The 13,240-nt window shown below is 46.9% G+C and overlaps 1 protein-coding gene across 1 annotated transcript in view; it reads right to left on the bottom strand.

The window, feature by feature from the left end:
* MYH16 (myosin heavy chain 16) overlaps positions 1-13,240 on the bottom strand; it is a 54,806-nt gene that overhangs the window by 10,116 nt on the left and 31,450 nt on the right. Inside the window, exons 26-36 of the mRNA XM_070412578.1 lie at positions 12,285-12,375; positions 11,354-11,410; positions 10,620-10,706; positions 8,269-8,514; positions 6,886-7,003; positions 5,292-5,419; positions 4,785-4,981; positions 3,248-3,380; positions 1,947-2,163; positions 964-1,100; positions 767-870 (exon numbers count right to left, since the gene is read on the bottom strand). Coding sequence (XP_070268679.1) covers positions 767-870; positions 964-1,100; positions 1,947-2,163; positions 3,248-3,380; positions 4,785-4,981; positions 5,292-5,419; positions 6,886-7,003; positions 8,269-8,514; positions 10,620-10,706; positions 11,354-11,410; positions 12,285-12,375 — 1,515 coding nt within the window. The remainder of the gene's footprint in view (positions 1-766; positions 871-963; positions 1,101-1,946; positions 2,164-3,247; positions 3,381-4,784; positions 4,982-5,291; positions 5,420-6,885; positions 7,004-8,268; positions 8,515-10,619; positions 10,707-11,353; positions 11,411-12,284; positions 12,376-13,240) is intronic.

Here is a 13,240-nt window from a genome sequence, read left to right as displayed (position 1 = left end):
TGTCAGAATTCCCTTCCTTTTTAAGGTTAAATAATTTTCCATTGTATGTGTATATCATATTTTGTTTATCCATTTGTCAACGGACATTTGGATTATTTCCATGTTTTAGCTATTAATAATAATGCTGTTATGAAGACAGATATACAATTATCTATTTTAGACCCTGCTTCAAATTCTTTTGGGTATATATCCAGAAGTGAAAATGCTAGATCATATAATAATTCTATTTAAAATTTTTTGAGGAATCTCTATACTGTTTTCCACAGCAGCTGTACCATTTTACATTCCCACAACAGTGTAAAAGGGTTTCAATTTCTCTACATCATCATCAACACTTGCTATTTTCTGTTTGTTTTTTTTTATAGTTGCCCTTGTATTGGGTGTGAGGTAGTATCTAATTGTAGTTTTGATTTGCACTAATAGTGACATTGAGCATCTTTTCATGTGTTTATTGGCCATTTGTATATCTTCTTTGGAGAAATGTCCATTCATGTCTTTTGTCCATTTTTGAATTGGATTATTATCTCATGGGGTTTTGTGATGAATCATTGAAGTAAGACATTTCAAAGTGTTTGTTAACCACAGAGTACCCCATCTGTATAAAGTACTACCAGTATTACCATTTAACAGATGTGGAAACTGACGTTCAGAGAGGGTCATCTTATTTGCCCAAGATCACATGACTAGTAAGTGGCAGAGACCCAGGTTTCTGGACTCTGCTCCATCATGCTATCCAAGTCAGCCTCCCATCCTGTCAGCCCCCTACCTCGTAGCTTCAAATTCTTCCTCTTTCTCATGAATTCTTCGGTCGATGTCAGCCTTAACCTGAGCCAGTTCCAGCTGAATTCGAATCACCTTGCTCTCTTCAACCTGCCAGGAATGTAAATGTCAGTCTTTCTGGCTAAGCAGGTTTGCGGACCCTGGCCAAGTGTTCCACCCGCAAAGAGACAGCCATGAGGTTACCTCCAGGGAAGACTCCGCTTCCTCTAGGGCCACTTGGAGTTCATCCTTCTCAATCTCTAATTTTTTCTTCAACTTCTGTAGCTCATGCACACTCCGTCCTCCCTCGCCCAACTGATCAATCAGTTCCTTTATCTCCTCTGAAAAAAAGAATATTCTTGTTAATAAGGCTCATGAGGACTACCAGCTTTCCAGGATCATGGCATGTGGCACAGATATTTCTCCACTGGGGTCAGAAGCAGGCACTCCTAGCCTCACTGTATCAGAAGAGAAGCAATACACTCCAAGTCATAGACCCATGGGGCATCAGGGCTTGAGTGGATCCAAGCTCCTCTTTTTATATAGGGTGTCCCAAAATTCACGCAAGATTTGCAATTCAATTCAATTGCAAATCTTGCGTGAATTTTGGGACACCCTAGATGAGGGTCTGAAGCCCAGAGAAGAATAAGCAAGCACAGAGTAGCTTTAGGGCCAGTGCCCATAACTCTAGGGGCTGTTAGTTCTATATACAAGGCCTCCCTTTCTGGAGACACTCCCCCCACAACACCCCCCAGGCCTCAAATTCCAGGCCGAAACTCTTATATGTAAGAAATATGTATATATGTGTATATTGCTGACATATGACAGGTGCAAGGGCTAAAATAAAATCTATTGAGCCTTTATTTGTGTCAGCTATTCTACTAAGTGAAGACTTGACACATTTTTTTTTGTATTTCATTGGCACAACAACCTTACAAGGAAGGCAGTATTATTTTCCTATCTAATAGATGAGAAAATTGAGGCACAGATAGTTAAAGTAATTCACTTGCCTGAAGTTATATTACTGAGTGCTCAAGTGCTTCTACAAAACTCTTGCCAGCCAGTCAACAAACATTTATTGTGCACCTACTGTGTACCAGATGCTTAAACCCATGATGTGCCTGGGAGAAAGAGGGCTCTGGCTGTGTCTTTGTCCCTGCAGGCCCACCTGTCTGCCCTTGACTCACCCTGCAGGGTCTTGTTCTCCTTCTTCACTGACTCAAGGTGCTCCAGGGACTCCTCGTAGGCGGTCTTGATCTTGAAGCTCTCTGTCATGTACATGCGGCACTCCTTCTGTGAACTGTCCACCTCCACCTGCAGTTCCTCGCACTTCTGCTGCCACTCAGCCAGCATCTTGTCAAAGACCCGTTGCTTCTTGTCCAGGGCGGCAGCTGCAGCATTGGCCTAGGGAGAGATGGGGATGGTCTCTGAGGGTCTGACTTTCCTGCCCCTTTCCCCTCCTGCTGCTCCCCTCCCTTCCTTTCCTCTCCTTCCCCAGTCACTCTGGTGACCACAGACTTCTTGGGGATTGGGATATAATTCAACGTTTATGGCACAAGCACAGGTTTAGAGAGTCAGAAAGAGCTACATTCTAGTTCTAAAACTTCTGCTACTAGATGGGTGACCTTGGGCAGTCTACCTTACCTTCCTAGGCTAGAATTTTCTCAAGTGTAAAATGAGGAATCTAGGCTACAACATCCTTCCCAGATTTATGACATTCACCCAATTCCCCATAATTTATTTCTCTATAATGTACTAATATACATTATACATCCATTGTCCAACTCAGAGATGGGTTTGGTATTATTTTTCTGTGAATCAAAGCTGATTATTCTTAGGCATTATTTTTTCATAGATTTTTCATCTTTTTCATAACTCTCTGGTAACTATATATTTGCTGCTGTGCAATACTAGATTTTGTAAATTTCTGTGTCGTTTCCTAATTTGGGAGGAGCAAAACCTTTTTGGGTTTTAGGACGATTTTCTGAAGCCTTTCCCATGCGTGTGACCTTCTGCCCTTCACTGTTGGCATGAAGCAGTGGGCCTGTCTAGACCAAGATCAGGTTGATATGGAAAGGCAGTGGATCTTATTTAATTCGGCTGAAGACTGGCAAATCAGCCTGAACCCCAATGATGCAAAGAGGAATATTTAGCCACACAAACTCTGTGGGACATAGTACTTATGAGAGAATAGGGAACAGGGATAATATGTTACATGGATTCCTGGGACTAAGTTTTATCTTTGTCATGGGTCTATTTAAATAGTGGCTTGTAGAGTGTTCAGATCTAGAATTATGAGTATATATATATATATATATATATTCAAGCAGGAGCCTGTTTTCAATGGGCCTGTATATAGATCCTGTGTTTCATCCTCATAGGCCACTGTTTCTTCCTGTTCACCCCAGACATGTGACAGTCTCATCCAGCTCTCTGTGGCCCCTCTGACCTAGCAAATAGGCAGCCTTTGAGCCTTTGACCTTCTGACCTTTTCCAAGTCAATGGTGAGGTCCTCGACTTCTGCCTGGAGTCTCTGTTTATTTTTTTCAAGGGAGGCAGCCCGGGCCTGGGCAGCTTCAGCTGTCTCTTCCGCTTCCTGGAGCCTGGCAGCCAGTTTCCTCCTATGGATGAGGGCAAGAGGGGCTATCAGGGACACATAGGAGCCCACAGGCAGGGGGCCCCGGGAGTGTGGCGCTGAGCTCTGGGGTGACATGGACAAGATGCAGACAGAATGTAGAATGTTTACAGGAAGCAACCACTGTCCATTCTTTAATTCAACAAGTTTTTGTTTCTATTCTGTGCCAAGTATTGTTCTAGGCTTTAGGGAAGCAGCAGTAAACACAAGAGACTAAGACCTCTGCCCTCATGGAAGTTCTGTTCTAGGCGGGACAGACAATACACAACATACAGACATAGCACTATGGAGAAAATAAAGCAGGGAAGGGGACACATGAGCAAAGGCCCCAGGGAGGGCAGGTGAAGGCCCCGTGGGTGTCTGGGGTGGAGATTCCAGGCAGAGAGAGGTGAGGGACGAGACTTAGGTTTAGCCGGGAGTGAGAGCAGGCAGCTCCTGGATAGCTCACAGTAGAAAATAGAAAAGGGCTGGAGGCAGGAGGTGGGAGTTACAGGAAGGCAATTTAGGCTCAATCTGTGAAGATCTTTAGATAAAAGATTGGTGTCAGCTGGAAGGCACAGTGGTTACTCTGTCCTGTCACCACAAATTCCAGTGAGTGGAAGGCACAGCAAGGAGGCACAGGGCTCCCATGCCGGGCTTCCCTGGGTGCATGGGCCCATGGCACCCAAGCAGCCTCTTATGCAAGAGGCCCGCTCAGAGCCACATCCATGCGTCCACTTTTATTTCCTCAGGCCCTTCAAGCAGAGTGCCCACTTCTCTGGTTTGTGAATGAGGACTTGAGGACATTTACCACAGAGCTGGGGAAAGGCAGAGTAGAAGCCTTAGCCACGGAGTGTGGTCTGTGTACTGCCAGCATCACAGGCTCCACCCCAGACCCACCAGGCCTGTGGAGGCTTCCTAAGCACTTCAGAGGCAGAGGAGCTGCCTGGAGGGGGAGCCCCTGCTCCTGACTTCCCTGCCTGACCTAGCACGTAGAGCGGAGGATGAGGTAAGAGAGCCTTTGACGGTGGAACCTGAAGGTTGGCGGTGAGTGAGCTCCCCTTTCTAGACACTCATCCCTCCTCTAGAGCAGGGGTCCTCAAACTACGGCCCGAGGGCCACATGCAGATACAAATATTGTATTTGTTCCCGTTTTGTTTTTTTACTTCAAAATAAGATATGTGCAGTGTGCATAGGAATTTGTTCATAGTTTTTTTTAAAACTATAGTCCGGCCCTCCAACGGTCTGAGGGACAGTGAACTGGCCCCCTGTTTAAAAAGTTTGAGGACCCCTGCTTTAGAGGAACCTGTAAACTGCCTTCTTCTGATCTCAGCTGTGGCCGATGGTGGTGAGATCCCCAGGGTCCACCCGCCCGCTTGGCCTTCCTGGCCCCTGGCATAGTTGAGCTCACTTGGTCTCCTCCAGCTCCTCAGTCCTTTGGATGGCATCAGTCTCATACTTGGTCCTCCAGGTGGTCACCTCGGTGTTGAGTTTGGACACTAGGCGCTGTAGCTCTGTCTTGCCTCCCTGCTCCTCCTCCAGCTGTTCCTTCAGCAAGTCCAGGTCGTGCTTGGTGTTGGCGAGACTCACAACAGCTGTGCTGCGAGACTATAGAGACCACACGAGCCTGTCAGAGGCCTGCCAGTCTCTCCTTGGCCCCCAGGGCCAGCACTTAGATATTTGTCATGTTGGATTAACAGTGCAGCAAGTAAAGGGGGAAAATACCACCAGGGTTTATTTTCCTTGTTGTTTTTTTTCCCAATTACTTTCCACAAGAAACATATTTTCACTTAGTCATAGTTAACTTTCTTTACTTGTTAGTGGATCAAATATTTTTCATGTTCCTTCTACATCTTCATAAGCTATAACTTGCTTCAAGGAGGCTGCTCTGTCACCTGCACCCAAGCCCCAAACAAACCTTGGACTCTTCATCCAGCTGCCTCTTGTAATCGTCCACCTGTGATGTCAGTGATGTCTTTACCCTCAGGATTTGATTGAGTCGGCTCTGGGATTCTTCATATTCACGGCTCAGCTCACTATTTTCAGCTGGGTGAGAACGAAATGGGAGAAATATTGGATGAAGAACTGGTTCCTCAGCCAGATCCTAAGCTCCCTCAGGGCACTGCTCCCAAAGTGGCCGACTGAGTTGGAATGGGGAGCACAGTGACCACCGCACCAGCCACCCAAATTAAGTCACTCCAGGAATGGAGCAAGTGCCCAAGAGCTGCCAGCATCCAAGTGATTTGCATGGGGCAAAGGGCTTTATTCAAATAACAAAGCCCTGACCCTTGGCAGGAGATACAGCAAAGGAGTTCGGAGAAGACAGCGGGGCAGGGTGTTTACTTTGTAAACTGTATTGTCACGGTCCCAGAACCTACTACATTCCTGTCACTTGTGGACTGATTGCTGGGCCGGGGGACAGAAAGAGATGCATGAATCCGAGAGGAAGACCAGGCTTCTGGTTCTGCCCTGTAAGTCATTAGTTTTGTCACTTCTCCTCACTGAGCTTCACTTTTTTCATCTGTCAAATGGGGATATTGATTTTAAAAAGTATTACAGGATGTGGGAAATAAGGTCAAAGGATATCTGCAGGTTCTTTGGTGTCACACGAGCTTGTCTAACCCAAGAAGTGTTAACTTCTCTCAAGGAACGCACCTTTGTTTGACTTAGTATTTGCTCTGGTTAGACCCCAGCCTCGGCAAAGTTAGGTGTTAAATTGGATAGTAATAAGTTCCAAATTATTAAAGTCTTAGAGATGCAAAGGATTTCTTCTGATATAAAAACAAAAACAGCCCTGGCCGGTGTGGCTTAATTGGTTGAGCATTGTCCTTAACAGTTGTCTGTTCATTCCTGGTCAGGGCACTTGCTGGATTGTGGGCTTGATCCCTGGTAGGGGGTGTGCAGGAGGCAGCTGGTTGATGTAGCACTTCTACATCAATGTTTCTCTCTCCCTTTCCTTTCCTCTCTGTCTAAAAATCAGCTTTAAAAATCTTAAAAAAGAAAGTAAGAAAAACCAAAACCAAACTCAGAGGTTGCAGTATTGTTGTCCTTTAGGACATTAACCGGTTTTGCATCTAACTTAGCAGAGTTCCTTGAGCATTCCTTTTCCCACTGATTATGTAAATCTTGCCCCTCATGTTCTTCAAAGGCAGCTTTACCATTTTTCTGGTTCCCTGATTAGTGACACATGTTCACTTTATGTTAGTATGTGGGTCATGTTTTAAAATGTTTAAAAAGTGTCAGTATGGCTGCCCCTCCTGCTGATCTCACAGGGTGAGAGAACTGATATGAAAATACTTTGAATAGTGTTCTCCATTTTACACTATAAAAATGTGACTTGGAACATTCCAAGGGTAAAGTAAAATCTCCTTGTCTCATCACAGGGGATGTGAATTTTCCAAAACCAAGGAAGCTCTGAGGAGAGGACTTAGGTACTCTTTCAGTTTCCTTGCAAATCCCTCTTCCGTTCCATGTACTGTTTTTTAGGAAGCTGCAGGGAGGAGTGAGCTCACCTTGGAGGCGTGTCCTGATGGCATTAATTTCTGCCTGGTTTCTTTCCAGCTCAGCCACTTTGGCGTTGGCTTCTGCTAAGCTATCTTCCAGCTTTCGGACATGGGCCTCGGCATTCACCTGCCCAGGAACAGTGCATTCAGTGGGGAAATACGGGAAGGCTGCATGTACCAGGGGAACCCAGGCCAGGCCTTCCCTTTCTTCCACCTGGGTTCCCCTAGTGTAGGTTCCCAGGTTTCCAACTCCTTGAGGATCTATATATATAAAAGCCCAATATGCAAATTGTCCCCTCAGGAGTTTGACTGGGAGACCAGGAGTTTGATCACTCACTATGATGTGTGCTGACCACCAGGGGGTGGCGCAGAACGAAGGAAGGCCCCAGCCGTTAGCCAGAAGCCGGGGAAGGGAGGCCCTGGCTGGCAGCCAGAAGGCCCCGATCGGCCCTGATCACTGGCCAGCTAGGGACCCTACCCGTGCATGAATTTTGTGCACTGAGCCTCTAGTATAGTCATATTAATGTAATGATAAGCTTAATAGCACACATTTATTGCCAGGAACTTTTGTAGCTCTCACAAAAGTGCTTTGAGGCAGGGATTATTATTATCCCCATTTTACATATGAGGAAACTGAGACACAGTTATATAGCTTGGCCAAGGTTATATACACAGTCTGTGGGGTCTGTGACAGGTACACCTCGGTTTCATTCACAACATCTAGAATGGGTGGGGAGCCTTTTTTCTGCCAATGGCCATTTGGATATTTATATCACTAGAGGCCTGGTGCATGAAAGTCGTGCACGGGGGGTGTCCCTCAGCCTGGCTTGCACCCTCTTGCAGTCCGGGAGCCCTCGGGGGATGTCTGACTGATGGCTTAGGCCCCCTCCCTGCGTCAGTAAGACATCTTTAGTGCTGCTGCGGAGGTGGGAGAGGCTCCCACCACTGCTGCTGCACTTGCCAGCTGTGAGCCTGGCTTCTGGCTGAGTAGCGCTCCCCCTGTGGGAGTGCACTGTCCACTAGGGGGCAGCTCCTGCATTGAGTGTCTGCCCCCTGGTGGTCAGTGCGTGTCATAGTGGCTGGTTGTTCTGCCATTTGGTCTATTTGCATATTAGCCTTTTATTATATAGGTTTCACTTAATATAATTCACTTAATATAAATTTATGTTGCTATGAAAAATGCTTTTAGATTTATTGAATTTTGAGTGCTGCCTCTGGTTGTCTTGGCAGGGCCAGACCAAATGATTTCACAGGCCTTATATGGCCCGTGGGCCAGACTTTTCCCACCTCTGATCTAGACCTTGACTGAGGCCTGCTGGGGACTCAGGGAATATTTGTGTAAGAGCCAATGCCGGGGCACCTCCTGTGGTTCTGGGAGGGGGCTTCCCTCACCTTGGACTTCTGCACAGTCTCCATGCTGGCATTGAGGTCGTCGATCTCGGCCTTCATGACCTGCTTGTCCTTCTCCAGCTTGGACTTGACCCTCTGCAGGTTCTCCACGTGCTCCGTCAACTCAGCCATGGAATCTGTGTGTTTCTTGCGCAGGGTGGAGGCTGTTGCCTCACTCTGCAAGGCTGCCTCCTCCAGCTCCCGCCGCAGTTTCAGCAGCTCGGCCTCCCGCTTGCGATTCTGCTCAATCTGGGGGTAGAGGAGAAGCAAGGCTTAGCAGGACTGGCTGGCGTTGATCTCCTTGGGGTGGACACTGCTCACCTGCTCAATGGTCCTTTGATATTCCTGTACCCCACTAATGAGATGCCCTGATTGAAATATCAATCCTAAGCCTCTGGGTGGTTGCCTATAGGATTTGTTTAGATAGTGTTATGTGTTGAATTATGTCTCCCTTAAAGATATGTTTAAATCTTAACCCCGATACTTTATTTGACCTTATTTGGGAATAGGGTCTTTGCAGATGTACATAAGTTAAAATGTCATACTGGATTAGGATGGGCCCTAATCTCTAATTACTGGTTGTCTTTATAAGAAGAGGGAAATTTGGACCCAGAGAGACACATAAGATAAAGGCCATGAGAGAGGCAGAGACTGGACCATGCAGCTATTAGCAAGGAACAGCAAAGATTGTCTGCAAGTCATCAGGAGTTGGGAGAGAGGCCTGGAATGAATTCTTTCTCAGAGGCTTCAGAAGGAACCCACCAGGCAGCCCCTTATCTATAGCTCTTGCTCTAATGCAGTGGTTCTCAACCTTGGCTGCACATTAGAATCACCTGGGAATCTTTTTAAAATCCTGATTTCTGGGCCTCATCCTCCGGAAATTCTGTTTCTTTGTTATTAATGTTGTGGCCCCACCCCCATAACAAAGAAACAGAATTTCTGGAGGATGAGGCCCAGAAATCAGGATTTTAAAAAGATTCCCAGGTGGTTCTAATGTGCAGCCAAGGTTGAGAACCACTGGTCTAATGGCTCCCTGTTGTTCTCTTAACTCCCTGCAATGCTAGAGATAGTCCCTTTGTTAATGTCCCTCATTCAAACCATCTGGGATGATTTTGTTTTCTGCCAGGATCTGACCCCAGCTGGACACCTGCTTCAGTTCAGCTCCACAAGGAGCAGACTGTGGCCAGGATGATGAAGCAACAGGACATGGAGTCCGGGGGCCAAAGGAAAGGATATCCAGCCTTCCAGTGATAAGGGACGCCATTCATGCTCTCTGCTCTAATCCAGGGTCCACATTTGCAAGAGAGCTGACTTCATGAAATTATGAGAGTATCATGTGGCTTCTGGTAGTCTCCATGGTGCCTGCATGTGAGTTAGAGGAAGACATTCCACCCCAGGAGGCATGGCTCAGATTCCAGCCCCCATTCGCCTCTCAGTGGGGTGCTCTTGGAGTGTGGGGTCACCGCACTGTAGTAACATGGTCTATATTTTCTGTATTCTGGTGCTTTGACATCTGGGGCTTTGCTGACTCCAAAAGGATGGCGCCTCCCAGGTTTAGCTAATTCCCAGAGATAGCAAACAACTCAATTTCAATCACCACCAACCAATCTAGAGCCTCCCCCCCCCCCAAATTCCTTCCTTTATGTGGCTCTCATACTCTCAGCTACTATCCGGTTACCATAATCACCCATGGCCAAGTACTAGACAACTAGGGATGGCCCCTATGCCCCAGAGCCCTCCAAAATGATCCAAACTAGCCAATCTAAGCCTCCTCCCATGCCTTCCTCAGAAACCATAACAAAGGCTCTTGCTCACAATTTCCCTTCCCTCTGCCCCCTGAATGACCCTGGTGCTTCCCTGTGTGACTCTGCCTGGCATGTCCGCTCCTTTAGGGAACTGTAGCAAACTTCAGTTGACCCTTGAACAATGCAGGTTTGAACTATGTGGGTCAATTGAAAAAATGAAGCATGTATAAATATACCCATGCAGTTCAAATCTGTGTTGTTCAAGGGTCACTGTTACCTCTTCAATGGCAATCCCCTCCTCATCTTCTGGCCTTACTGTACCTCAAAGTTTTTATTTTATTTTATTAATACACTGTATTTTAGAATACCCGCCCTCTGCATTCAACCCAAATCCTGCTTCTATTAGTGCCACTAAGGAGCCCCAGAAGGAAGTGGACAAAATCAGCCTCTCTCTTGCCTACTTTTTATTACTAATCAGTTTCTCTTCAAGCTAGCCCCAGGAATTCAGCAAAAAACTAGCTGGTCTTTATCCCACTGTCTATCATCTAGCACTTTTTTCTCCTGGTAGGCAGGCAGGATTGGGGTTCCCAGGTTCCCCGAGGATGGTACCTGAGCAGATGTGGCTCCCCCAGCCTCTTCCAGCCTGTCGCTGAGGTCTTCGAGGTCCCGGGACAGGTCACTGCGTTGTTTCTCCACCTGGGGTAAGAGTGAATGACACTGACTGAAGCCATCCATGAGTCCCTCTTTCCTCATGGTGTTTGTGAGGCCAGGGGCCTGCGCCTGGGGAGCTCTGCACTCTGCTTGCCACCACACGTGCTCAGTGAAGGATGCTGTCTGTCCCTCTCCTTGCACTGGGTGGGCCTTAGTGCCCATCCTGCCCCCGCCCCCTCCCCAGCCCAGTTTGGCTGAATCTGGAGTTTAGGCATCTTATGATTTATTTCCCACCATCTTTATGGTCTTATCTTCTGTAGGATCCCTGCTCTCAACCCTCCCTCCACTCTTTGCTCTTCCGTTTACACCGTTGTTCCTGTGCAGGTAGGTGCCATTTCATTGCTTTGGCCTGAAATTCCTCCCTGCCTCAGCCTGTTGAATTCAGTCTTTGAATTCCTAAGCTAATGTTGCCTCCACCACCTGTCCCAGGCAGAGTTAGCCTTCTCTCCTTGGTTTCAAACCACAGGCAGCATCTTTGCATCTTACATGATGATTAATGTCCACGTGTAGCAAGAAACAACGAGGCCTTTTCAACTGGAAACCTGTCCTCCTCTCTGTTTCTGCTTATGGTTGGATTGTAGCTGGCATTTGGCCCTTTGACTCAAGAAAGGTAAAAGCAGTATGTCATTTACCTTGGCTCTCATTGCCCTCTCAGCTTCCAGTTCTTCCTCCAGTTCCTCAATTCGGGCCTAGCAGAAAAGTAAGCAGAAGAAGAGGGTTGAGGGGGATTATCTTAACTCTGTGGGAAACTTACCCAGTTAGCCTTTTAGAATGGAGATAATGGGGGAGAGTATTATGCTTAAGTGAAATAAGCCAGTAGGAGAAAGACAAATACCATATGATCTCACTTATATGTGGAGTCTAATAAACAACAACAAAATAGATCTATATATATAAAAGCCTAAGCGACCATACGACCGAATGACCGGTCGCTATGATGTGCACTGACCACCAGCTCAATGCAGGAGCTGCCCCCGGTGGTCAGTGCACTCCCACAGCCAACCTCCCGTGGCCAGCCACCCTCCCCCCCTCCCCCCACCGGCCCACCCCAATCGGCCCTGATCAGGGCGGGGCTGGCCGGCCAACCTCCTGCAGTCCCTCCCTCTGGCCAACCACCCTGATCACCCTGATTGGGACTGGGTGAGATGGCCCAGATGGCCCTGATCGTGCACCAGGCCTTTTGTAAATAAATAAAAAAGGAGGTAATGGAAGGGAGCTAACTGTCAAAAGCAGAGGGAACCAATGGCCCTGAGGCAGGAGGGAGGCTGGGATATGTGAGTGCCCTTACGGAGCCAGCATGGCTGGCCAGCATGGTGGTGGTGGTGGTGGGGATAGTGGATGATGAGGTCAGTGAGGATGCAGCAGCTAGATTGTAGAGGGCATTTTAACCATTGTAAGGACTTTGAATTTAACCTTCAGTGAGGCTAATCTGTGTCACCTCCAAGGACTCTGTGGCAATCTTGCTCCTCAGGAAAACTTAGTAGCCAATCAGCTGCTGTGAGAAAAGGGTGCAGGGAAGCGTATCTCAAAAGGCGGGTTCAGTCTTCTCGGTCCTGGACATACCTGGTGTTCCTTTAGTTTCCGTTGAAGTGTGGAATTCAGAGACTGCTCATCCTCATATTTAGAGTTGACAGAATTGATTTCCATATCCCTCCTGCAAAAGAAGGTTTGATTTCCTGAGGAAAAGCTCTGAGGGTAGACTAGTAAGCTGAGAATAGGGACTGGGCTGCCAGAGGAGGAGGCTTTAAACCTGCTGAAAAATACTTGCCCCCAACCCCCTGGCCTTTGGGGGTGACAGCCCAGAAGGACTCACCCTACAGAGTCCCAGAATTTATTCTACTGGCTTTTCATTCACTTATTCTTTCACTCATGCATTTATTAATTTGATATATGTTTATTGAGTACCTACTATGTGCCAGAAATCATTTGGGGTTCTAGGGACACATCAGTGAACAAGCCAGACAGAAATCACTGCTCTGGTGCACTTTGAATTCTAGGGGCTACAGAATCACGTTACTGCTTTGCCTTTTTAGAGAAAATTTCCTCCAAAAGCTTTAAACAAAAGGCTGTCTCCTTCTGATGTGTGAGTTCCATGTGTCAAGAAGCCACATATGAAAACTAAGAGGACAGAAGGAGTAGATGAGGAGGATGGGCAAGGCCACATGCGCCTTCTGGGTGTGCCACAGGAGAAATGTGCTGAGATGCAGATTTTGCTGCTATGCCCCTCATAGCAGTCTGAGGTACTTTAAAGCTGCCTTAGAAACGTATACTTCAAAGATGTAACATCCAAATTCTACTTCTTTTTCCTTATTTTACTCCTCATCCCCATCACCTTAGCCTCTTACTTAGTTCAAGCTTATGCCTGGACTATTGCAATAGCCTTCCAATTGTTTTCCTGCTTTTAGTATTTTTCCAACTCCATCTTTCCTCCATGTTATTGCCAGAGTGATATTGATAAAATACCCTCTCAACTTGTGATCTTTGAGAGCCCAGTTTATAAGTTTCTATAAACTTTCTGC

This window comes from Myotis yumanensis, unplaced genomic scaffold, assembly GCF_028538775.1.
Source record: "Myotis yumanensis isolate MYYU_CA2020_CCGP unplaced genomic scaffold, mMyoYum1.0.hap1 SCAF_4, whole genome shotgun sequence".
In the NCBI taxonomy this organism is placed as follows: Eukaryota; Metazoa; Chordata; class Mammalia; order Chiroptera; family Vespertilionidae; genus Myotis; species Myotis yumanensis.
This window is presented reverse-complemented; position numbering and strand designations above follow the sequence as displayed.